This window comes from Ixodes scapularis, unplaced genomic scaffold, assembly GCF_016920785.2.
Source record: "Ixodes scapularis isolate PalLabHiFi unplaced genomic scaffold, ASM1692078v2 PGA_scaffold13__105_contigs__length_92229423, whole genome shotgun sequence".
In the NCBI taxonomy this organism is placed as follows: Eukaryota; Metazoa; Arthropoda; class Arachnida; order Ixodida; family Ixodidae; genus Ixodes; species Ixodes scapularis.
This window is the reverse complement of record NW_024609839.1, coordinates 24727248-24751218: the sequence shown is the minus strand read 5'-3', so window position 1 is coordinate 24751218 and position 23971 is coordinate 24727248. Positions and strand designations below refer to the sequence as shown.

Sequence of the window (23971 nt, the reverse complement as noted above, 5' to 3'; positions counted from 1 at the left end):
GCACGAAGTTTAAAATTGATTACAATCTTGCGTTCTGAGGAAGGGCGTCGTTTTATCTTATTCTCTATACCTGCGTGTCTGACTATGAGACTCTCATAATCCTGTAACATGAGAAGTGTTTGGTGTAATATTATGTTTTCCGACAGTATAGTCGAACTCAAATCAGAAGAATCTAGAAACGTCCAGAGAGGAAAAATAATCACTAGATCTACATTTCGAATTATGCTCTGCATAAAACAAACGAAGGAACTACAAGGATATCAACTTCTTCACATTTTAACCACTACAATAAATAACCCCACCGGCCGAAGTTGTCTTCACTCTTGCAAATATCGTAGATAAAACACAGAACGATTTGAAGGCGGAACATACTCGGTATACTTACATTGGAATTTGGTATGAGTAGAGGGGCTCCTGTAGCACTCCAGCATATAACACTTGAAGTAAGAAAGAGAACAAATGCAACCAAAAAAAATCATATCTATTTTGGTAGCGGTTAAACGTTTAGCTAGTATTATTAGAAAGAACACAGATAATTTAGTCAATTTATTTAGATATTTTACTTTAACAAACACTACTACAGGGATAAGGGGAGTGAAGACAGGAAGCAGCAATTAAATCAAGTTTTAGTAGCCATGTTTAAAATACATCCGAAATTGCAAAAAAAGAGGCGGGAATATGGTATAACAATTTGCTGTTAGGTTTATAAGTGTGATTGTGACCAGCTGAGTTATAAGACGGTGCAAGCACAAGTTACGAGCAGTCGAATTGGTGATGCGGTAAAGCATGTGAAAGAAGCAGGGACAACGAGCAAGTGGGAAGGTAGTACAAGTAGCTAAGCTTTTTTCATGTTGGTTTCACTGACCGTAGGAGCATAATATGTATTGCGAGGACGCTTCCGGAAGACAAGGCCACCGCTGGCGTATGTACCGCACCAAAGTTAACTTGGGTCGTTACGTGTTTTCCGTTTTGTGCTTGCGAAAAAGTAGATCTTACACTAAAACCTAACAAGTTGGAAGCTTTATGAATCGTTGAGCATTGGATGAATAAACAAAATACCATGCAGTTTGGTTGTTTTATAACTCTAGCCATGTTTTAGAACAGAGATATAACAGACAACATGAGTAGACGACACCTTTTGTGCTGTCGAGGCCAAGGTAGAAAGCGCGCGACTTCGCTTGTCATTTTATTTTATTTTGTTTTACTTATTTTGTACTCAGGGCCAGGGGAATTACAGAGGAGAGTGGTAGAAATAAACAAAAGAAACAACATAGAACAACAGTAGAACACAACTCAGATAATGGGGAAAATATGGTCACTAACACTGGTATGAAACAGAGCAGGATCAACAATTGATGCATGTGATGAAGGTAACTGATTCTATTCTTTTGTGCCTCTCGGAATAAATGAGTTAAAATATTTATTGTAGCGGCAAGATGGACCGCATACTTTGTGCTGTTGATCTAGACGAGCTGAAAGAAATGATGGTGGGGTAAATAGTTGAATTCTGAGAACCGGGTTGTTGTAGAATATTTTGTGAAAAAGACAAATGCGAGTAATTCTGCGGCGATGTGCGAGGTTGGGTAGAAGTAAAATGTCCTTTTTTGATGTCACGCTTCGGTCCGGTTATAATTAGCCAAAGTAAAACGTGCGGATTTATTCTGAACGGATTTGATTGAGTCAGTAAGGTGGGTAGTACCGGGATCCCAGATGAAGGCTGCATATTCAAGCATAGAGCGTACTAATGTTTTATAAAGAAATAGTTTTAACGAAAAAGGGGCCAGAAAAAAGTTATGTTTAAGAGTTACGTTTAGCGTTATTAATCACGTAAGTCACATACAGGTTCCAGGAAATATCGGAGCTAGGTATCACACCCAGATATTCGTAGGAGTCTACAAGTTCTAATGATGTGTTATTAAGATTATAAGTAGCAGTAAAGGTAGCTTTACGGGTTATGCATATTAGCTTACATTTTTTAATGTTAAGTTCCATTAACCAAAGCTCGCACCATAGCGAGAAAGAATCCAAATCATGCTGCAATTGTTGGGAATCGGAGTCACTAGATATTATTCGGTAGACAGCGCAGTCTTCAGCAAACAATCTTATCGACGAAGAGATCAAGCCCGTCTCGTGTGCTGCAAGAGCGACGGTCACTTTTCTCTATGCTTGGAGAACCAAAATGTGGGACATTGTGAAACTCTACATCGCAAGTGTAGTGTTTAGGACTTTACTCTAGAACGCAAGTGTAGAGTTTAAGACTTACTCAACACCAGCATCGCAAGCATCTAAAGCTACTCTAGTTTTAGGTAACGAAGCCTGCGGTTTGCAGTGTCGTTAACATAGTCAACATGAGAGTTCCAGGATAAATTAGGGGCCTTACCGATGCCAAGGTACTTTTGAGAGAAAACAAACGCCAGAATATTTATAAATGTAATGTGTAGGACGCGCAGTGTTAAAACGGGACACAATTATAGGCTTATATTTAGCAGCATTTCATTTCATCATGCGAGAATCTCAGCAATGAACAACGTAAGAAGGTATGTCCGAGGTTGGTAAATATCAAGCGGTCGAGTTAGATTCCGGTTCATAACACTGTCATTAGCAAAAAATCGAATTGACAGGGAGATATTAGGTACTAGATTGTTCACACCGATTTGATGCAAAAGAAACCATTATTGAGCGTTGCGGTACACCAGAGTCCAGAATGACAAAAAATATTGCTACTATTAGCATTTACAAAATGTAAACAATTAGAAAAAGTTAGACATTCAAGTGAGTACAGGAGGATCTGGGTTTAGGGGCAGTCTGTATAATTTAGTAGAATGTGTGATATTTCATCGGATACCTTGAGGCTTTCAACTGTGAGTCTCGGGCAGTTAGTATGAGAGACACAATTGAGGAAACAATGAAGTTTGAGAGTGAAGGTGAGAAGTTGTATCTCACATGATATTGCCTTTCGGAGCCTATGCTGAAGCGATGTAAAATTGACTGAAATCCAAGAAGCTTACTAAGAGAGCGGAGATGATATCTTTAAGGGTTTTACATACAAGTAGAATGATAGTAAATAAATCGGACGGTAATTGAATGCATCGTATTCGCCTCCTGATTTAGGCAACGTAACCACCTTATCGATGTTTCGGTTGTTGGTATAGTGCCTAATTCTAGAACAAATTACGAAAGAATACCTCTTTCGTGTGATTTAGAAAGGTAGACTTGATAACGTCAACTAGTTACTGTTATTATTGCATAAGCACGTTTGTGATTGTTTATTTATACTATAAGCTATAAGTTCATAAAGCATATGATAATTGGTCCAAATTACGCTGAAAATATATCCTATTTTTACATTTATTATATAATAAAAACCTAAAACAACAAGCATTTAAAATTAAAAACACTGACTGTACTTAGCCAAAATTCACGATCCTTTTTTACTTACTGAAAGAATTTGTTATGGGTTTGTACTCTCCATTCACATCAGCTGCATCTCTTGACCATCTGAAATGTAATTTAAATTGTTACAGTACACGTTCCAGATCAATAATAAATTTGGGTATCCGCATTATTATGTGCGGCTTTCAACTCAGAAACATTCTACAGAGGATCGCGATGGCATTGATGGCTTTTGAAGAGAGCACACAAATTGGTTTTTTAACATGTTGCCTCACGATCTACTGCAGAGGTGTCATAGGACGACTCATTTAACATTTTGAATTGTGATAATATTAGCTCACTTGAGTTAAAATAAAAAAAAGCTTTTCCTAGAGACGAGCCTTAAGCTAAATATTTTTCAAAAAATAAACCACGGGTCAATAGGCCTTTTAATTACCGAAAGACTGGTAAAATAAGATTGAAGGGATTGAATTCATTCCTTATGTTTTAACAAAATGAACCACAACTGGCCCATTAAAATCATTAATTTAAACTATAGACCAACTCTTTTGTGAGTGATATGGATACTCAACCAAACTATGCCAAACAAAAATTTAATCTATTTTATAATTAATATGAAATTGAAACCTATATTAACAAGCATTTCAAATGAAAAACGATGACGGTACTTAGCCAGAACTCATAATGAGTTTTCACTTACTAAAAGAATACGAGCTAGGTTTTTATGTAAACACCTCTGCGCTAAATGGCACCACAACTTGTTAAAACACCGATTAACCCGTTCTCTTTAAAAGGCCAAGTTCCATCGGGGCCATATTTTATTGCATGGTACGGTACATCATCTCCAGCCCTGCCACAGCCACACCTTCCAAATCCACTAACCCAAGAAGTAAAGTATTGCCAGGCGCGTTGCCGAACGAGTGCGTGCGTGGCCTAGTGCTTAGCGTGCTTGTCTGTCGCGCGAAGGATCCGGATTCGGTTGCAGGGAGCGGAATCTTCTTTTATTTATTCTTTCTAATTGGCGTTCTCGTAAGTTCGGGAACGTCCTCGTGCGATGCAGTTACGAATGTTCTACGAGCCGAACGTTCTAGGTCGAATGTTCCAGAGAAACTCGCGGCTACAAAAGGTGCTCCGCGTGGCGAGCCAGTGTCAGTAAGTCTCGCCCCAACGTTCGACTCTGCTGTTACGCCGACTTCGACGCCCGCGATGCTCTGCTGTTACCTTCTCTTTCCCTTTTTTATTTTGGGCACAAATTCGCCTTATTAAACGTTGAAGTCTTCCCAGTTATTCTTTCTTTCACCTCGTCCTTTATGACAGTACCAACGTACGTTTTCGTCTAAAATTAAACCTTAAAATATTGCCTCCCGTTTATATTTTTTTGACAAGTTCAACATTATTCTCTACACTGTTGATAGAGAGCAATGTTCAATTAAACAAGCTGAACTTTGTTTAATTTAAACTGTCATTTAACGTAAAGCAGCCAGTTCCATGATCAACACACACACTAACAGCTCTTTGAGAGACCATTAATATTTAGTATTACCTTTAACGGTAAGACCATGTTGGACACTTTGTTTATAATTCTGATTTATGGCAACGGCATAAAAAGTTAGCTAGCGGGTACACACATATAAGTTTTGTTCATTCCCGTGGGATTTCTTTAAGCCTCAAGATACTTTCACACAAAAAGGCTACCCTGCTGAGAACAGCACTATGAAATATTTCTGAACGCGTTCTGCGACTTCTTCGCTGGACGGTTTGCGCACACAAAGATATTAAATGTCGGCCATTTATTCTGTGTCAATTAGGCAATTCGGCAGACCTCAAAAATTACTTCCTCAATGGGAAGGAGGACGATGCTGCTTTGGTTCGACATGCGTAGCGTATCCCACATTCTTTAAGTCTTGGCAAAAGTTAGCTGAAACGCCCTGCATGTATGGTGGCGCTAAAAAGTATTTTTTTGGTTTTTGTTTAAATAACTCAATGCCACTGAGTGAGTATCTTGTGCCTCACAATGAAGTTTTCATATCGAAGGTGAATGTGATACAAGTGCCCAGTGAAGCTCAATGACTACAGTGCTTTTCGCGTATGGTACTTGTAGTGGGGTAACTTGTAAAAAGCTGATATTGTTAACAAGACTTTGTATAAACCTGAAAAAAGTATATATGTTTTTTTTTTAGAACTAAAACGAAGCATTTGGGGGGGAGGGGGGGCGTATCGTCTTTGATAATCTGTTTGTAGTCTTTCTCGTCTTATATTCTCGTTGCTTTAAATACAAAAAATATCTGCAAATTAAGAAAAAATAACACTTTGTTCTGGACAAACGAGCTGGTATCGAATATACATATATAAGGAAATGAGAGGAGGGAGCACAAAAAAGTGGGCAAACACAACACCGTTTGAAATGAAATCTTTTTGCTCATTGTCTTCTAGTAATTTGTTGTTTTTTGCTGTTTTGCTAGGTACAAAGAAGCACACGTTCTTGCTTTTTCTTAAGTATTGTATTTGCGTCTCCTTTGTTTTGTTAGAATCGGTAACATATATAGCCTAAAGGTTTTTTTGCGAAACAACAATATATCAAAGGACAAATAATGTAGTAATCCCGAATAAAAAAAAGAGATGCTTACTCTTTAGTCTTGTCCACTGATGAAGTTAGTTTTTCCAGATTAATAACCCGATTATTCTCTAGTACAGACTTCACCATTGTAACATAAAGCGATTTCTTCTCATCCAAAGGAGGAACCTATGATGTCAATTGAAGAACCGGATCTGTGTGAATTTATAAACTGTTTCCCAATCAACCCAAGTAGTTCCGTGACGTACCGACTGGATAATATTAAATCAAGTTATTGGGCCTCAAGGCGTCTCTCTTATAGAAAATTAGCAGGTCAGACCTCTACCATGTTTCAAAACCGAACGTCGCAACGTAACAACTCTAAAAAACGTATATTTGTTTGTATTTCCGCTTTTATTTTGCTTAAGTGTACTAGATATCAAGCAATGCTCTATGTTTAGTCTCTTCGTGTTGTTACATTTAAAGTTTTATTTGTTTGTTTAAGAATCTCGATACGGTAGATAGTTTTTTTTTGTAAAAGCAATGTTTAAAAAAAAGTCGAAAGGACCTTTATTGACAAGTGCTGATTGTTGGGCAAGTTGGTATGGTACGTTAGAAAACGTGATTGCGCTTTGAAGACAGGGACATGGGAACAACAGACACCAGAGAGCGCTAACTTTCAACTGATTTAATTCAAGAGCCTCAGCGAAGAAACAAACTGCGTCACCGCACCACATCTCAACCATTCCGTGGCCCCGCCACGGAACGCAAGTACGTTAACTCCTTATCTGCAAGTACGCTAACTCCTTATCCGCAAGTACGCAACCGCAAGTACGCTAACTCCTTATCTCAGAATTCTAAACGAATGATATGCCGTATTTATGGAGCCGTTATTAACTCTGTTTGGAAAGCGATAAACAGTCTTTTTGAAGAGTGCATTCACGCGATGTCAATATCCCTGCTACATTTAGCGGTAAAAGTAAACTGGTGAATTGACGTCATGCAGCCTGCCTGACGTCAATTCCTACAATGAAGTTAACGGACAATTTTAATTTTTGTAGAGGTCACGGGACGCCACTTTGCTCGATCGAAACTTGTCTGCTAAATCTAGCCCGAAACTTAAAGACATTTTAGTCACACCTTGTGGATTTCTCCGCTAGATTTAGAGGGTAGACTGACCGAGAATTGGTGAGACCTGAATTTTAGTGACTTGGAGACTGCGTTGGTGTATAGGTCACGTTAATTTTTCTTCCAAATTTAGCGGGAAATGTACAGACGGACTTACGAAAGAATAAATGTTCGGATTGGGGTATACCGCTAAAAGGCACTTTATACTTTAATACGTTTTTCCACTTTCGCAATCCTGAATGGGATTGCTGCCGACATGTCTCCAGTTAATTGATCCGAGGGAAGTTTGCGATAATATAACCTTCCACCAAACAGTGAAAGAGAATATTGAAAATAAAAGTTCAGAATGCAAATTAAGCCACATAATACTCAAAAAAGCGGAACACTAATAATGCTGAACACTAATTGCCTGTATCAGGCCACCATTTTTTCTGCGGTCGCGTCGATACCGGGAATCTTGGTACGCACTTGTTAGGTTGGCATGAGTGCAAGTTTCACAATATGGTATTTCGATATAAGATGTTTAACAGAGTTACTGACTCTATTTTTCTACTTGGTAGAATTTTATTTTATGTTCCCTAACGGCAAAAACAAATTGACGTCTTTTTTTTTACCCTTTTGACTTAAAATTTGCCCCTTCATTGACACGTATGCAGATAATGCACGACGCGCTTAATAAGCCTGACGTGGAATTCTCCCCCGATCTTGAAAGGCCCCTGAAAAGTTCTCTACTCGCGATTCCTCTCTGGTTATATATATATATATTGTTACGGTGCTGGAAGGAGCGATGGCAACGGGGTGCCCTCCGAACGATAGTTTTAATTCAAAACTGCCCGCTGCAGCGCCTGTGTGCACGAGCCACTGCCAATGGCCTGTCGTTGTCTTCGTCGCCGTCTATGTATCATTACCCCCGCCGTTATTGGCGGTCGTCTCGACCGCATAGTGGAGGGGGAAGTTTGGTGGAGAAAAGGGGTGTTCTAGGGCGAGGGTTTGATTGGGATGATGGTAGGGTTTGATGCGGGTGATGTGAACGGTGTCCTTCGAAGGTGTCCGTCGGTCAGGTGTTGGGTGCAGGAGCTGTACCTGGTAGGTGAGGTCCGACAGCTTGGCAGTGATGCGGTATGGGCCGGCGTACCGGTGAAGGAACTTGGTGGCCTTGCCCTGTTGCCGACGTGGCGTCCAGAGCCACACAAGGTCACCGGCGGTGTAAGACGCAGGTCGATGTGTCTCGTTGTAACGTTGACATTGGCGCTGCTGTGAAGCCATTGTGCGTAGGCGGGCGAGCTATCGCGCCTCTTCGGCACGGCAGACAAGGCGGGCGACAGTGTCCTCTAGCTGTTCATTGTGGTTGTAAGGAAGTAACGCGTCGAGAAGTGTGGTTGGGGATCGATTGTGTAGAAGAAAAAATGGAGTGTAGCCGTGTGTGTCTTGGAGAGCAGTGTTGTAGGCGTAGGTGACGAAGGGAAGTACACTGTCCCAGTTCTGATGATCGGACTGGACGTACATGGAGATCATGTCTGCTATTGTGCGATTGAAGCGTTCCACTAGACCGTTCGTCTGGGGATGGTAAGCTGTAGTAGGTTTATGTACAGTTCCACAGAGGCTTAACAACTGTTGAACCGCTTGGGAGAGGAAGACTGTGCCTCGGTCGCTGATGAGATGCCGAGGAGGTCCGTGCCGCAGAAAAACTTGTTTCAGAAGGAAAGCGGCGACATCTTCAGCATTGGAGGTAGGCAATGGGGACGTCTCGGCATAACGCGACAAGTGGTCAATTGCGACAATACTCCACCGGTTGCCTGATTGCGTAACAGGAAGTGGACCGAAAAGATAAATCCCCACGCGTTCAAATGGATAATGGAGAGGGTGAAGAGGATGTAGGCGTCCGGCGGGCGCGATGGTGGGTCGTTTCCGGCGTTGACATTGTAGACATGATGCAACGCATTTGAAGATATCACGGTACATGCCCTGCCAGTAGAAAGTGTGTCGGACACGCATGTATGTCTTGAAGAACCCCATGTGTCCAGCTGTGGGGTCATCATGCAGAGTACGCAATATGTCGCCACGGAGATGCTTAGGAACAACATACAGGAGTGGCGCACCTTGCGGGTCATAGTTCCGGCGGTATAATATTCCGTGTTCCAATGTGTAGATATTGGTAAGGCGTTTTTCCTTACGTGTCTGAGGACACTTCTGTAAACACTGAAATACTTGGCGGAGGGATTTGTCTTTTTGCTGTTCTACAGCAAAGTCTAAGCTTGAGGTCAAAGCGATTACATTGATGGGCATAGAAGGGAGTGATGGGTCTGAAGCTATCGGATTTCAATGCAAGCAATCAGGTGCTTCATGTTTTCTACCAGATTTATAAAATATAGATACATCGTATTCTTGAAGATTAAGGGCCCATCTGCTGAGCCTTCCCGAGGGATCTTTGAGGTTGGATAACCAGCATAAGGCATGGTGATCTGTAACGACCTTAAAGGGGCGTCCAAATACGTATGGTCTGAACTTGGCAATTGCCCAAATAATCGCGAGACATTCTTTTTCTGTTATTGCATAATTAATTTCAGGTTTAGGTAAAGCACGGCTCGCATAGGCAACGACATGTTCTTTGCCTTCGTGTTTTTGAATGAGGACAGCACCAAGACCGTATCCACTAGCATCAGCGTGTATTTCCACTTCAAAAGAGGGGTTGAAATGGGCCAAGACGGGTTGTGTTGTAAGCGCGGTTTTGAGAGCATGAAATGCACGTTGTTCGCATTGAGACCAAATGAAAGGGACGTTCTTTTTCAGAAGGAGGTGCAGGGGGGCCGATATTTCAGCGAAGCCACGAATGAACCGTCGGAAAGAGGAGCACAGCCCGAAACAAGAGCGCAAAGCCTTTTGATTCGTTGGTGGGGGGAACTGGGAAACTGCGGTTAATTTCTCAGGATCAGGGGATATGCCCTGGGGGCTGACCAAGTGGCCGAGGATCTTAATTTCAGTGTTTCCAAATACGCACTTCTTAGAGTTCAGCTGAAGGCCAGCGTCGCGAAATATTTTCAGCACAGCCGTGAGGCGAGACAAGTGTGTGTGAAAATTGGACGAGAATATTATAACGTCATCTAAATAGCATAAACAAGTTGTCCAACGCAAGCCTCAGAGCAAAGAATCTATCATTCGCTCGAAGGTAGCAGGAGCGTTGCACAATCCGAAGGGCATAACACGGAACTCATAAAGGCCATCAGGAGTAACGAAAGCTGTCTTTTCGCGATCTTTTTCGTCTACGCTGATTTACCAATACCCTGAACGCATATCTATCGAAGAAAAGTAGTTGGCATCGTGTAGGCTATCGAGGGCGTCATCTATGCGTGGAAGAGGGTAAACGTCTTTCTTGGTTATTTTGTTGAGGCGCCTGTAATCAACACAGAATCTCCAGGTGTTATCCTTCTTTTTAAACAGTACCACCGGAGATGACAGGGACTGGATGAATCCTGAATGATATTTTTGCGCAACATGTCACTCACATGATTTTGTATAACTTCGCCTTCTTTGGCAGAAACACGATATGGACGACTGCGTAAAAGCTGGAGGTCTCCCGTTGCAATGGTATGTTGAACAATTGACGTTTGTGTCAGGGGAGTAGGTTGAAAGTCAAAGATATCGAGAAAAGAGCACAGTAGCTTATGAAAGGCGTCACGTTGTGACTCAGGCAAATTGGCGTTAATGGTCTGGCGAAGCAATTTGTGGGCATCGACGGAGTCGGAAATCAAAGGTGCGTTGAACGTCAAGCCGGTATCGCTAACAGCATTGATGTATATGACGTCGTGAAGCGTCGTTGTAGCAATGCATGAACCAGCTGGAAGGATTTGGTAGATGTTTGTCGCGTTTGCTACGAGAACAGTAGATATACAAGAACGCGATCGCGTGAGAGCAAAGGGCAGCGCGAAACCTTTCTGAAAGAAATTTCTAAGTTCGGTTCAAGTAAATAATCGGAGTCTGTAAGGTCTGCAGTTAACTGAATAAGCGCTGCAGTGAAGGGTGAAATTCGAGTGTTGCTTGTTGCACGGAAAGAAACACGGTTGTATGAAAGAGGTTCAACGGCAGGAGTAACTTTGCTAAGGTATAGGGATTTCGTCTCACAGTCAATAAGCGCAAGTCGAGTGACTAAAAGGTCCCAGCCTAAAATAATGTCGTGTGAGCAACTCGGTAGAACTGCGAAAATGTGACGATAAGGTTCATTTTGAATGATAATCTCGACAGAAACTAAGCCGAGCGGATAAATCAGTGTTGTGTTTGCGCTACGAAGACTACCGTGTTCCCAGGGTGTACAAACAAGTCGCAATCGTTTCCGGACACGGTCAGAAATTATAGAAATGGACGCTCCTGTGTCGACAAGTGCTGTGAAGCTTACCTTCTTAATGATTATGTCTAATAGGTTTGAAGAGGACGTAGTCGGTGGGGGATGTCGAGGAAGTGAAGGGGCAGCCGTACCCCCTTTAGCTGCTTCCTTTAGTTTTCCCCATCGTGAAATGATTTGGGCAGCGTTTGGTCAACCCGCATCGGAGAACGTCGCCGGTATCCTGCAGGTGAGGGGCTTCGGTTTGCACGGGCGCGATATGAAGGGGAAACTGAACGCCGTGGGTTACTAAGTAAGTGTTCTTCTGCCTCCTGATGATAACTGTCGGGATGATAATCTCTGTACTGTGGGAAGGCTCGAGGATTGTATGCCCGAGAAGTATCCGCGATGCGACGGCGACTGAATCTTGCTATGTGAACCGGTATGCCACAGTAGAAACACGTGGGTCGTCTGGTGGCCGGAGGGGAGGAGAACTGGCGGAGCCATGGCCTCTCGGAGCTTTGGACGAATCTGGGGTTGTAGTCGGCTTGAAAACAATTTGGTGTGCCGCAGGCATGCGCTGGTGAGGCTGCGCAGATAGTTTCTTGTGGCGATGGTGCTGACTGTGCCAACTCGTTCCGAATTAGGGTTCGTATGCCTTCGGGTGACAGGTCAACGGGTTCGCTTTGGAGGTCTCGGCGAGAGGGTGTAAAGAGAATGGCGAGCTCTTCTTTGATGATCTGCCGAATAATGTTTTTGATGTCGCCTGTCAAGGGTGGTCCGGACGACGCGACGCGGTTCTGAAGCCGAGAGACGGTAGAGGAGGAGGCAATGCGCCTGCTTCTGTGGCCTTCCCAGCGTTGGCACTCTTCCTGAAGTTGGGCCACGGTTGTTGGATTTCGTGAGACCAACACTGCGAACGCGTCTTCGGCAATTCCTTTCATGGTGTTTTCGACCTTTTCCTTCTCAGACATGGTGGGGTTCACACGTTTGCAAAGCGCCAGAATGTCCTCGACGTAGGTGGTGATGGACTCACCTGAAGATTGGGCTCTCGTTGCGAGTCGCTGGGTGGCGTTCTCCTTACGGCTCACGGGACAGCCGAAGACGTCCGATAGCCGGGTCTTAAAGGCATCCCATGACGCTATCTGTTCTTCATGTTTGTCAAACCACACTTTCGCCGTGTCGCGGAGGTAGAACACGACATTGGCAAGTTTAAGTCTGTTGTCCCAAGCGTTATGCACACTGACTCATTCGAATGTGCGAAGCCATTCGTCGACGTCGTCGCTTCCGAAGCCAGCGAAGGGGGGGGGGGGGGGGGGGATCACGCTGACGGTAGGGTATGGAGCCAGTACGGATGGCCGGAGCCGCCGCTTGCTCAACTTCTGCCATGGAAGGCGGTGTAAGCACCCGATGTCTTCGAAGATGCGAGATGGCAGAGCCGTAGATGGCTTGGACAAGGGACCCCCGCACCTCCACCAAGTATGTTACGGTGCCGATGAAAAAGACGACGCTGCGGCAGTGGTGTGCACTACTATCGCGCGCTAGGCCCACGCGCTAGGCCCTGCCGCCATTAAATGATTCGGCTTCATCATGTGAACATCCTTGTCTTCTCCTCCCGGCCCCGCATCTCCGTAACATTTGGTGGAGGTGCGGGGTACCGATCATCCCGTTGACCCCCATCAACCTTGACGCCGTGTGTGGAAGCGCTCCGCCGCATCTGACTGATCTCCAGCCCACAGCCCTGCAACACAGCCCCCGCCTCAATGATACCATGAAGACAGGACGACATGAAGTGACAGACGTAAGCGAGGAGCCATTAAGAGTGTTACGTGATGACTTGAGGACGCGATTGCGAGACGATGATTGTGACGACTGAGACCTACGAGAATTGATGACGACTGAGAGCTACGAGAATTGACGATCCCCTGCCCCGTCCCCAGCCCAAACTTGTGAAGGCATGACGGATGTTCCCCAGCCCCGACAGTGTCGTCGCGGGGCTGTGAGTGGTGCTTCGGTCGGTAATGCTGCTAGAGTGTCTTCCGGTCATGGAACTGCGACAGGTTCTCATATTCCGCGGCAGGCAGCAGTGCTTTGTTCGTCTGTTTTCATCAGTTTCTGTTTTGTTTGCGTGCATATTTTCCTTGCGTATTCTTCATTCATCGGCCGGGTCGTCCTCTTCCAAGGAGGGGGCAATGTGACGATGAAAAAGACAACGCTGCGGCAGTGGTGTGCACTACTATCGCGCGCTAGGCCCACGCGCTAGGCCCTGCCGCCATTATATGATTCGGCTTCATCATGTGAACATCCTTGTCTTCTCCTGCCGGCCCCGCATCTCCGTAATAATATATATTTTTGGTCTTTTGCCTCATGTATGTGCACTAGTCATAAGGCCTACCTGCTGTTTGAGGCACAAAACAAAACACACATAACTAATAGATTGACTGAACACGCATATTTTTTTTTGTTTTTTTAGGTGTGCGTGGACGTACGGAGGGGCGCCAGTGTCAGCGAAATCCAAGGGGGGCGGGGACACCCATAAACGGTGTTTCTCATTTCTAATTTCACAAATTTTCCAGGATTGAAGGTTAGCGTTGGCATTGCAAAACCAATTAGTAGTGCTGGGCGCCTTGCGGGATGTCTTATAGTGAAATCAAGTTTCTTACTGACTCGGTCTGGAAAAGCTCAACGTTATGGTTTTTCTTTTTTGCGACTCAGGCACCAGCTGCGACGTATTATCTTTATTTATTTATTCACAATACCTTACAGGCTCTTTTCCAGAGCATTGAGTAAGGGGGTATTATACACATAAATTCAGAAGAGAAAATAGAACAAACGCACATACAGTCTCACACAAAGTTGTCATGTAGGCACAGGATACAATAAAAACCCAGCTAAGTACAAATTTCGAAAAATAAAAACAATAACAAAAAACACTGGACTAATATAAAAAGTTGTCAAGTTACACAGAAACAGAACTTATCGGAAGCGCATTGGTTAGAAAGTAAGATTCAAGTTTAGCACGGAGCAGTGTAGTCTCGGCAATGGTGACTATGGATTCAGGAAGGTCGTTCCATGCGCGGATGCCACGTGGTACAACTGAGTTAATAAACGCGTTGGTTGACTCAGTGAGGTGTTGAAAACTCTTACTGTTAGTGGTTCGATGAGATGATCTATTAGGAGGTTTAAGGAAAGTAACGCTTGAAAAACGATTGCTATAAGAGAACTTGTGAATTAGGCACAGAGTTAAAATGGTTCGACGCACTTCGAGCAATGGCAGGGCACATTGATCTTTTAGGAGAGAGACACTCATGCTATATGAATAGGAAGATGTTATAAAGCGTGCTGCTCGAGTCTGAACTGTAAGTTCTGTTGAATTCACATGATAATCTTCCTGGTCTATGTGTTAAGGCAGCACTAGACTAAATTGAGGATTTCATGTGAAAGTCATTATGCTAGAGCGTGACAAAACATTATCTTTTATTCCAAAGTAACATAAAGCATACAAAGCTTATACCAATCAAAGTATAAGCATACAGGGCATAGAAGACATACTTAAACATAATTAAGCATAGCTAATCGCGGAAAGACATCTAGAAGTATTTAACAAAACAATAAAAAGCTATCGCTGATTCTAGTCATCAAAGTCAACAAAGAGAAAATCTCAAGTGGTGTTGTCAGTATAACGCCTAACACCGGAACACTTGATATGGCGGTTGCATATTAATTAATGAAATTGCTAAAAGACATGATTATAATAAACCTTTTACCGCACTCTAAAAAAACACCTTTTATTAACGCTATCTGTGCATGCCCAAACTTTGATCAAATAATTTAAATCGTCAATACTGGGTATCTGGGAAAACGTGCAATTACCGAGCTGATTTCACTGTTAACATTGTGACTCAAATAATGAGCGATTTTGAGACACAACCAATATATGTCTCTTATGATGTGCTCAATTGTTTTCAGTGCGTCCTCTTTATCTTCCTTTATCCACAATTGTTCACTGTTTAAAAATTAAAGATAACACCCCCCCTCCCCCTTTACGATAAGCAAGTAACGTGATTACCGAGCTAAGTTAAGATTTAGGTATGTACAAAGCCATCCTGAAGATATGGACAATGTCAGTGTTTCGGGAGTAGCCAACCGGAATGGGGTGTGCATGTTGCACTTTGTTGTTTACGTCAGGCGTTTGACGAGCAACCCGATTTGGACCGGTATAGTGCGATAAAAGTTTGGCAGACCAGCCAGCATAGCGAAGGGGAAACCGGATCGAGACGAGGCCCTCATGTTACGTCACATGGCGATACGTGACGCTGTACCGACTCATCTGTAGCTGCTGATATGTCCGTGTGCGATGCTGGGCGAGGAGGTGACATTTTTCAGCCCGGCGACGAAGACAGGTTATATGGTCAGAAGCTGGGTCTTATACAGCGGGTTGTAGGACCGCCTCGAGGTAAGTAAGTGCTTCTCCTCCATGAATCATGTAGAATGGAGAGTGTTTCGTTGTCTCGTGGAAAACAGTGTTATAAGCATAGGTCTAGAAACGAAGTATTTCGTCTCAGGTTTGCTAATCCTCTGAATAGACAATGCAAGCTCAGTGGAAAGTGTACGGTTAAATCATTCCGTCACATCATTGGTCGGAGGATGGTATGTGGTGGTGGTGCGGTGGATGGTTCCGCAATGCCGGAGGATATGTTGTTGTACAGGTGACAGAAAGACTGTACCCCGATTGCTTACAAGTTTTCGGAAAGACGCTTGACGTAGAAAATTATTTTGAAAAAAGAACGATGCGATTTATTCGGTATTTGCCGTGCTCAGTGTCTTTGACTCCACCTGCCGGGAAAGTGGGTCGATGGCGACAACAACCTAGCGTTTGCAATGTGTGAACTTCGAAAGATGCCCGAAAAGTCGATTCCGATGCCCAAGGAAAAGGTGATGGGGAGGTCGTAATGGTTGAAGGTGGCCAGCGGGAGCTAGTGTGGGAATATTGCGGCGTTGACGAGCATCAAAGGGTTTCACGTACCGATATATGCTGCTGTAAAACCTGAACCAACAAAAAACACAACGCAGATGGTTGTAAGTGCGAAATACACCTCAGTGTCCCGAATTGTGGGTTGTCATGAAGCGACTGAAGAATATCATTACGCAGGTTTTCGGGGATCACAAGAAGGGATTGTCCTGATTCATAGTTTTGACGATGAAGAGTGTGGGCAACTAGCAAATAAAGGCTGTTCATCTTGGAGAATTTACATAGGGGTGCATTGTTTCCCACAAGTTGAATGATGTGTCGCAGCTTGGGATAAGGACATTATTCAGTGGATATACCAAACGATGGAGCAAGAACGGAGTTGGGAAAGTCCATGCCCAAACAGCACAGATTTGTTCAATCATTGGCTAATAGCTGGCACGGTCTTTTGACCAGTGACCAGATTGTGGTCAAGCGTTGTCCGATGACTGGCAGTTCTCTGGCCCCTAGCCATTGGCCACTGACCATCAGCCATCGGCCAAGCCTTGGCCGAAGAATGGCCACTCTTTGGCCATTGGCCAAAAGACCATCGCCAGCCACTGGCAAATGCTTGGCCAAAATCCGTGCTGCTCAGGTGGCGTCATTAATGGCAATAGGGCGTTGGAAAGGAGAGCGGGACAACACATCTAAGTCCTCGTGAGCTTGACCAGCTTTATATACAATTTAGACGCTGTACTCTTGTAGACGAAAAGACCACCCCGCGAGACGACCCGAATGATTTTTAATGTTCGTGAGCCAACATAGGGCATGGTTGTTGGTGACAAGACGAAAAGGTCGTCCAAATAGATATGGTCGGAATTTTGTTATGGCCATATAAGCGCCGGACACACTGCCCTGTTGTGGAGCATTTGGTTTCTAACTTAGTTAGTCTGAGGCTGGAGTACGCATTAACATGCTTCCGGCCTTGATTCTTTTGAATGAGTACTGTTTCGATTCCAAATCCATTGGCATCCGACTGCATTTTGGTTAGACAACGGGGATGAAAATGACGCATGATTGGATCGTGGTTTAAAAAGAGCTTCAATGATCGAAATAAATTTTCTTTGTCTACGGTTTATACGTTGGGTGCGTTTTCCGAGAGAAGGAAGGTGAGAGGTGCAGCCCAATCAGCAAAAGCTTTGATAAAACGACGGGAATTAGAGCAGAGGATGAGAAAACTTCTTAATCGTACTACATCAGTAGGGTGAGGAAACTTGATAACGTCTCTTATTGTCTCAGAGTCACGGTGTATTCCGCCAGTACTGACAACGTAACCCAAGATCTGAATTTGAGGGGAAGCTAGACGCCAAATTTAATTTAATTGTAGAGCGGCAGTTCTGATGCATTCGAGCACTGACTTCAAGCAATGGAGGCGTTCATCGAATGCCATGGAAAGAATAACCAGACCGTTTAAATTACGAAGGCGTGTTTGCCACTTCAGGTCGCATAGAAAAGCATCCATCATTCTTTCGAATCTTGCTGGGGAGTTACATAACCCAAAAGTTATTACCTTAAAGTAATATAATCCGTCGAGAGTAATAAAAGCTTTTTTCTCACAATAGCGTTCATCTACTCTTATTTGCCAGTATCCCGACGGTAAATCTAAAGGAGAAATATAGTTGGAACCTTGTAAGCAATCCAGTGCTGCGTCTATCCGCGGGAGCTGATAGACATCCTTTATTGTGAATTTATTTAATCGCCGAGAGTCTGCCCAAAATCTCCAGGATCCGTCTTTCTTCTTAAATAAAACAACGAACAAGTACCAAAGACTAGAGGAAGGGGAAATAACATATTTCTAAAGCGTGTCTGGAACGTGCTCATCAATCAAGTTACACTCAGATGGAGAGACACGGTAGGGACTGTGGTGAACTGGCGAAGCATCACCGGTGTTAACGCGATGTTTGACTAAAGTGACAGATGGTAAGGGCGTATCTTTACGATCAAAACATAAAGTGTAGTCCTTCTTTACAATTGATGAACTATGTGGTTACTCCTTTGACAAATTCGAATCAAGCATGGGTAATAAACCGGAGACACCTCCATTTGTCGAGAAACCTCGGCTCGGTAAGTTTGCTGTGAATGTGTTGAGGGTAGCAATAAGAGTGTTAGACAGCTTGTGAACATAAACGATACATGTCGTTGTTCAGAGCTTGTGTGCTCTGGGCGCGACGCGCCAGCCGGGCAGACGAAGCAGACGAGGGTAGACGAAGCAGACCCACAACGTTTATTACCCTAGCTGCCCTAGCATCGAGTGGCGAAAAGTACCCCGCGTCTCGCGGCGCACGCGCTTATCTAGATCACGATGCGCCCCTGGCGCCATCTCTTGGTCTCCCCTACATCTCCCCCCGGAGCTCGTTACTGCACTCTAGTTACACAGTTCGAAAGAAAGCGATGTTTACAAGTCCAACCGTCTTGGTGGCTTGATGGCACGTCCATAGCGTGATCTTGTAACACCTTGCGGGGAAGATGCACGATCCAGAGAGGGTGAAGAGCAGCCGGCAGTGGGCAACTCCCCAGGCTGACCTTCTTCGGGTGGTTGTCCTGGAGGCTCTTCGGCAGCAGGAAGCTCGACAGACTCCCTCGCAGTAACGGTCGGCGAGAAGGGCACCAGGTGCCGGCGGTTTCGCTGTAGGATTTCCTTGGGAGTCTCTACGACGTACGACCGTGGTCGTTGGGCAGGGCTCAGGACGCGTGCTTGACAGCTGGCATCCGTGACCCAGACGCTGTCACCTGGCTTGAGAGGATTAAGAGAGCGAGCGTTGTGCCGGCGATTGAAATCTCTCGCCTGCCGGACCTTATTCCTGGAGCCTTGAGCCCGGAACCTCTCGTGGCTTGGCTGAACTGGTGCGAGTCGCTGCGGCAGAGCAGGAAGACGCGTCTGTAACCGCCGACCCATCAGCAACATGGCAGGAGAGACTCCCGCGACGCCCGGAGTGTCCCGGTAGGTGAAAAGCGCTAAGTATGGGTCTTCGGACTTCTACAAAAGATCCTTCACCGTGCGCACCATGCGCTCTACTGCGCCATTACTCTGCGGGTACCGAGGGCTACTGGTCTCATGCTGGAAACCGTATGACAGAGCAAAGTTTGCGAATTCCTGTGAAGCAAACTGCGGACCATTGTCTGTCCGTACGACGTCCGGTATCCCATGTCGGGAAAAGCAGCTCTTGATAGCCGCGATAACCGCTGAGGCTGACGTAGAGCTCAAGGAAACAACTTCCGGAAACCGAGAGTAATAGTCCACCATGAGAACATAATCACGGCCTTTCAGCTAAAACAAGTCAATGGCTAGGCGTTGCCATGGCCGATCTGGTGTAGGCGTTGACATCAAGGGCTCCGAGTGTACAACCCTTGTTTCCGCACACTTGTCACAGCTGGTGACCAAATGTTCGACGTGGCTGTTGCAGTTAGGCCACCAGACGCTTTCTCTGGCTCTCCCCTTACAGCGGCGAAGTCCTTGATGGCCGTCGTGCAGAAGGGCCAGGACGTTGCTACGCAGAGCAGCAGGAGTAACGAGGCGGCAGTCCAGCAGAAGAAGGTCCTCCGAAACTGTCAACCTTCCTCTCTCTTTCCAATACGGCACCAAGTTGGGAGGCAGCTTCCTCTTGTCTGGCCATCCCTCTTGGCAGTAGCGGACGACGTGAGAACATTCTCCATCTTCAGCTTGTCGACGACGAACCTCTTCCAGCCGGTTAGTGAGGGGAGGCGGAAGACCTTTAAATATCTCGCTAGCGAAAATTTCGACGGAGGATACTGTAGAAGAAGACCAAACATCGCAAGGGGCACGTGACAGCGTGTCCGCCGTGGCAAGAAGTCTACCTGGTACGTGCCGAACGTCGAATTGGTAGCGCATCAGCTTTATGCGCTTTCGCTGAATTCGCGGTGGCAGCAACTCCAGCTCCTTTTTTCCCAGCAGGGCGACAAGAGGCAGGTGACCTGATTCCACGGTAAAACTAAGCCCACGCAGATACTGGTGGAACCGAAGAACAGCCCAGGTCACGGCGAGAGCTTCCTTTTCTGTCTGACTGTAGCGTGCTTCAGTCGGAGTCAAGGACCTTGAAGCGAAGGCCACAGCACGACGAGCTCCGGACGGCTGATCTTGCAGCAGTACCGCTCCCAGGCCAAATGAGCTTGCATCTGCGGACAGTATCGTAGGATAGCGTGGATGGTACTTTGCCATGCAGGTTTCCGAGCTCAGCATAGCCTTCAACCGCTTGAACGCGTCATCTTGGCTTGCTCCCCAGGACCATGCGCTTGACTTGTTGAGGAGTGAACGAATGGGGGCAGTTACGTCCGAAAGGTGCGGCAGGAAGCGTCCAATGTGGTTCACCATCCCTAGTAGACGGCGAACACCTGCAACGTCCATTGGCGGAGGTAGCTCCCGAATGCCACGAAGCTTGTCGGGGTCCGGCGAGATACAATCTCCATCGACGACGACTCCGAGCAACTTGACCGAGGGAACCCGGAATTCACACTTCTGGTCGTTGAGCTTGACCCCGGCTTGCTCGAGTCGTCGGAGTACCTCAGCAAGGCGTTGATCATGCTGTTCAAGGTCTCTACCGTAAACAAGGACATCGTCGATCATATTCACGACGCCAGGCAACCCCTCCAGGACCCGTGACATTTGACGTTGAAAATATTCGGGTGCAGACGCCAGACCAAATGGCAGACGACGGTAGCAGTAGCGACCAAACGGCGTGATGAACGTCGTTAATTCTTCGCTTGCGTCGCCGAGTTTGATTTGGTGGAAACTGGAGGTCGCGTCGAGTTTTGAAAACACTTTGGCCTCGCCTAGCTGCCCCAGGATCTGGTCAACCGTCGGCAGGACGTATCGCTCCCGCTCGATGACTTGGTTTAACTTGGTCAGGTCGACGCACAGCCTGTACCCACCCGACGACTTGGGGACGACGACAAGTCCGGGGCACCATGCTGTCGGCTTGTCAACCCTTCTGATGACACCTTGAGCTTCCATGGCATCAAGTTCTCTCTTGACGACGTCGAAGAGCGGCAGCGGTATTCGTCTTGGAACGCTCAACGAGTACGGCTGAGCCCCTGACTTCAGACGAATGGTGTACTTTTCTAGGAGTTCGCCCAGTCCTTTAAAGATATGGGCGTCAGAAGATGGAACACAGCTGACACGAGTGTCGGAAGACGGGACACGTCCATCCGTTTTTCCGGACTCGGCGGAGGTGGTGTTCACAAACTTGACCACGCCGAGAGCTTCTATCGCAGGTAACCCTAGAAGCGGTGTAGTTTGAGCCCGCATGACGTAAAGCTGTTGGACGGTGCGCTAGTCCTTCCACGCCAGAGTAGCTTGGAAAGTGCCCAAAACAGGCAGTGGCTGGTTCCCCGGGCCAATAAGCTCTCCTTCTACTGCGTCGAGCTTGCGAGGAACGCCTGGAAGCGACGGCGGAACGACGGTGACGTCTGCTCCCGAGTCCACCTTGAACCTTGTCACGTGGCCGTTGACGCTTACTTCGACGTATCTTGCCCGTTGCGTACGAACAGAGCAGAGTTCGACGGAGCCCAACTTCTCTTTGCGCTTCTTCGCGCGACAAACTTCTGCAAAATGACCTTGCTTTTCACAGAAATTGCAAGTCGCCTTCCGCGCTGGACAATCCTTGCGGTCATGCGCAGAACGCCCACAATTGCCACAAACTGCGTTGTCCAAACGCTGCTGCGGGTTACGTGCGCGCGACGACGGAGCGGATGACGCAGTCTTTTTCTTCGTCGCGTCGACGTTCAAGTCCGCTGCAGCTTGCGCCGAACGAGAAGCGCGCTCCCTCTCAGCATCTTCGTGCTGGCGGGCTTGTAAAAGTGCTTCGTCAGCGGTGAGTCGTGTGGAACGGCACAGCTGGTCCGATAGCTTCTCGTCCAATAAGCCGACTACGAACTTGTCACGCACTAGGCGGTCTTCTATCTCGGGGCTGTTATAGTTGCAGCGTCTGATTAGGGTTCGAAGCTCCGTGAAAAACGCGTCGACTCTTTCTCCAGGCTGCTGAGTCCTGCGGTGAAATCTTCGGCTTTCGTAAATTTCGTTCGTCGGATGAACGAAGTGTTGAGTCAGCCTCTCCTTGACGGCGGCAAACGGTTGCGTCTCCGGGGTTGGCGCGCCAAGCGAAGCTAGTACGGTACGAGCTTGCGGACCCATGCAATAAAGCAACGTTCTTACTTGCGTTTCGTCGCTTGCAGAACGTAGACCGGTGGCGAAAGCGTAGTCCTCGTAGGTTTGAATCCACGTTGTCCATTCGCCTGGGCTGGTGAAGACGAACGGCGACGGCGGTTGAAGCCCTGTGGCCCCGAGGTGGACGCTCTTATCTTCGTCCGGCATGGCAGTAGCGCTGACTACGAGCAGGTGCATCCCACTTCTGACACCATGTTCAGAGCTTGCGTGCTCTGGGCGCGACGCGCCAGCCGGGCAGACGAAGCAGACGAGGGTAGTTGAAGCAGACCCACAACGTTTATTACCCTAGCTGCCCTAGCATCGAGTGGCGAAAAGTACCCCGCGTCTCGCGGCGCACGCGCTTATCTAGATCACGATGCGCTCCTGGAGCCATCTCTTGGTCTCCCCTACAGTTGTAGGTCGGGAACGCGGTTTCATTTGAAATATTCGTGATCGGGGCTTCGGTGAAACTATTTCTCATTGTGAGTATTGAAAAAAGTAGGGCTAGTCCTTTCTGGAGGAACAAATCACAACTCAATTTATTATAATATCTGCTGACTGGCGATCAAAACAATACTCACTTTCTAATGTTACAAAGACAGACGTGAGTGGTAGAATCACACAGCCGTAAGCCGCGCATACTTTCGCTACAACCAGCGAGGACTCCGGATGGCAGTAAGATTTTGTGCTTCGTGAATGCATGGGGCTTTGCATTGCGATAAGAAGTCCCAACCTAATATGAGATAGCTGCGGAATTTTTTCACAAATATATAAAAGACGTAATGAATTTTTTTTCACAGAGTGCGAGTTGTGCACAAGCAGCGCGGCGAAGAAAAGCGTGATTCACATCTCGCAATTGTCTTCCGTCAGGAGTGCCGCCAACGAGATGAAGCTTGCTCCTGACTCCTTCATCTCTCATACTGCGGCACATGTGTAAATGAAGGCTGAGAAAGGCTTTGTACATACGGTGATTAAAACGAAGCTTCGTGGAGGTGACGGAGACTTACAGAATTCAGACGAAGCGGCATGATCCCCTAAATCCATGGCGTCTAGTTTCCCACGCTCGAGTAGGACGTGGATGGGGGTGCAAAGGCCTGAATGACGGGGCCGAGCGGTAGGGTGACGGGTTTTGCTTGCATGGGGACGGTCTGGGATAATGCGAGCGAGGAGGAGCAGAGGAAGTCCAGTTAGCGTACTCATCTTCATAGGGTCGCGGAGTGTGTGCAGGCCGGGGTTAGTAGTTTGAGCGGGATCCGTAAATCTACTCGAGCTATATGGCCGCGAAGACCACCGTGAAAGCAACTGCGGTGTTGTCGAATGACTGGAGGCCACTGATCGGCAAAGACATTTGGTTTTGGTGGTTTTTAGTATAATGGGCTGGAAAAGGGGAGGTTGGTAGAGACACGCGGTGGG

General features: G+C 46.3%; 1 protein-coding gene across 1 annotated transcript in view; it reads right to left on the bottom strand.

Annotated features, from left to right (window-relative positions):
- Positions 1-23971, bottom strand: part of LOC120844443 (neprilysin-1-like) — a 126736-nt gene that overhangs the window by 22968 nt on the left and 79797 nt on the right. Inside the window, exons 12-14 of the mRNA XM_040216236.1 lie at positions 6021-6136; positions 3440-3498; positions 386-437 (exon numbers count right to left, since the gene is read on the bottom strand). Coding sequence (XP_040072170.1) covers positions 386-437; positions 3440-3498; positions 6021-6136 — 227 coding nt within the window. The remainder of the gene's footprint in view (positions 1-385; positions 438-3439; positions 3499-6020; positions 6137-23971) is intronic.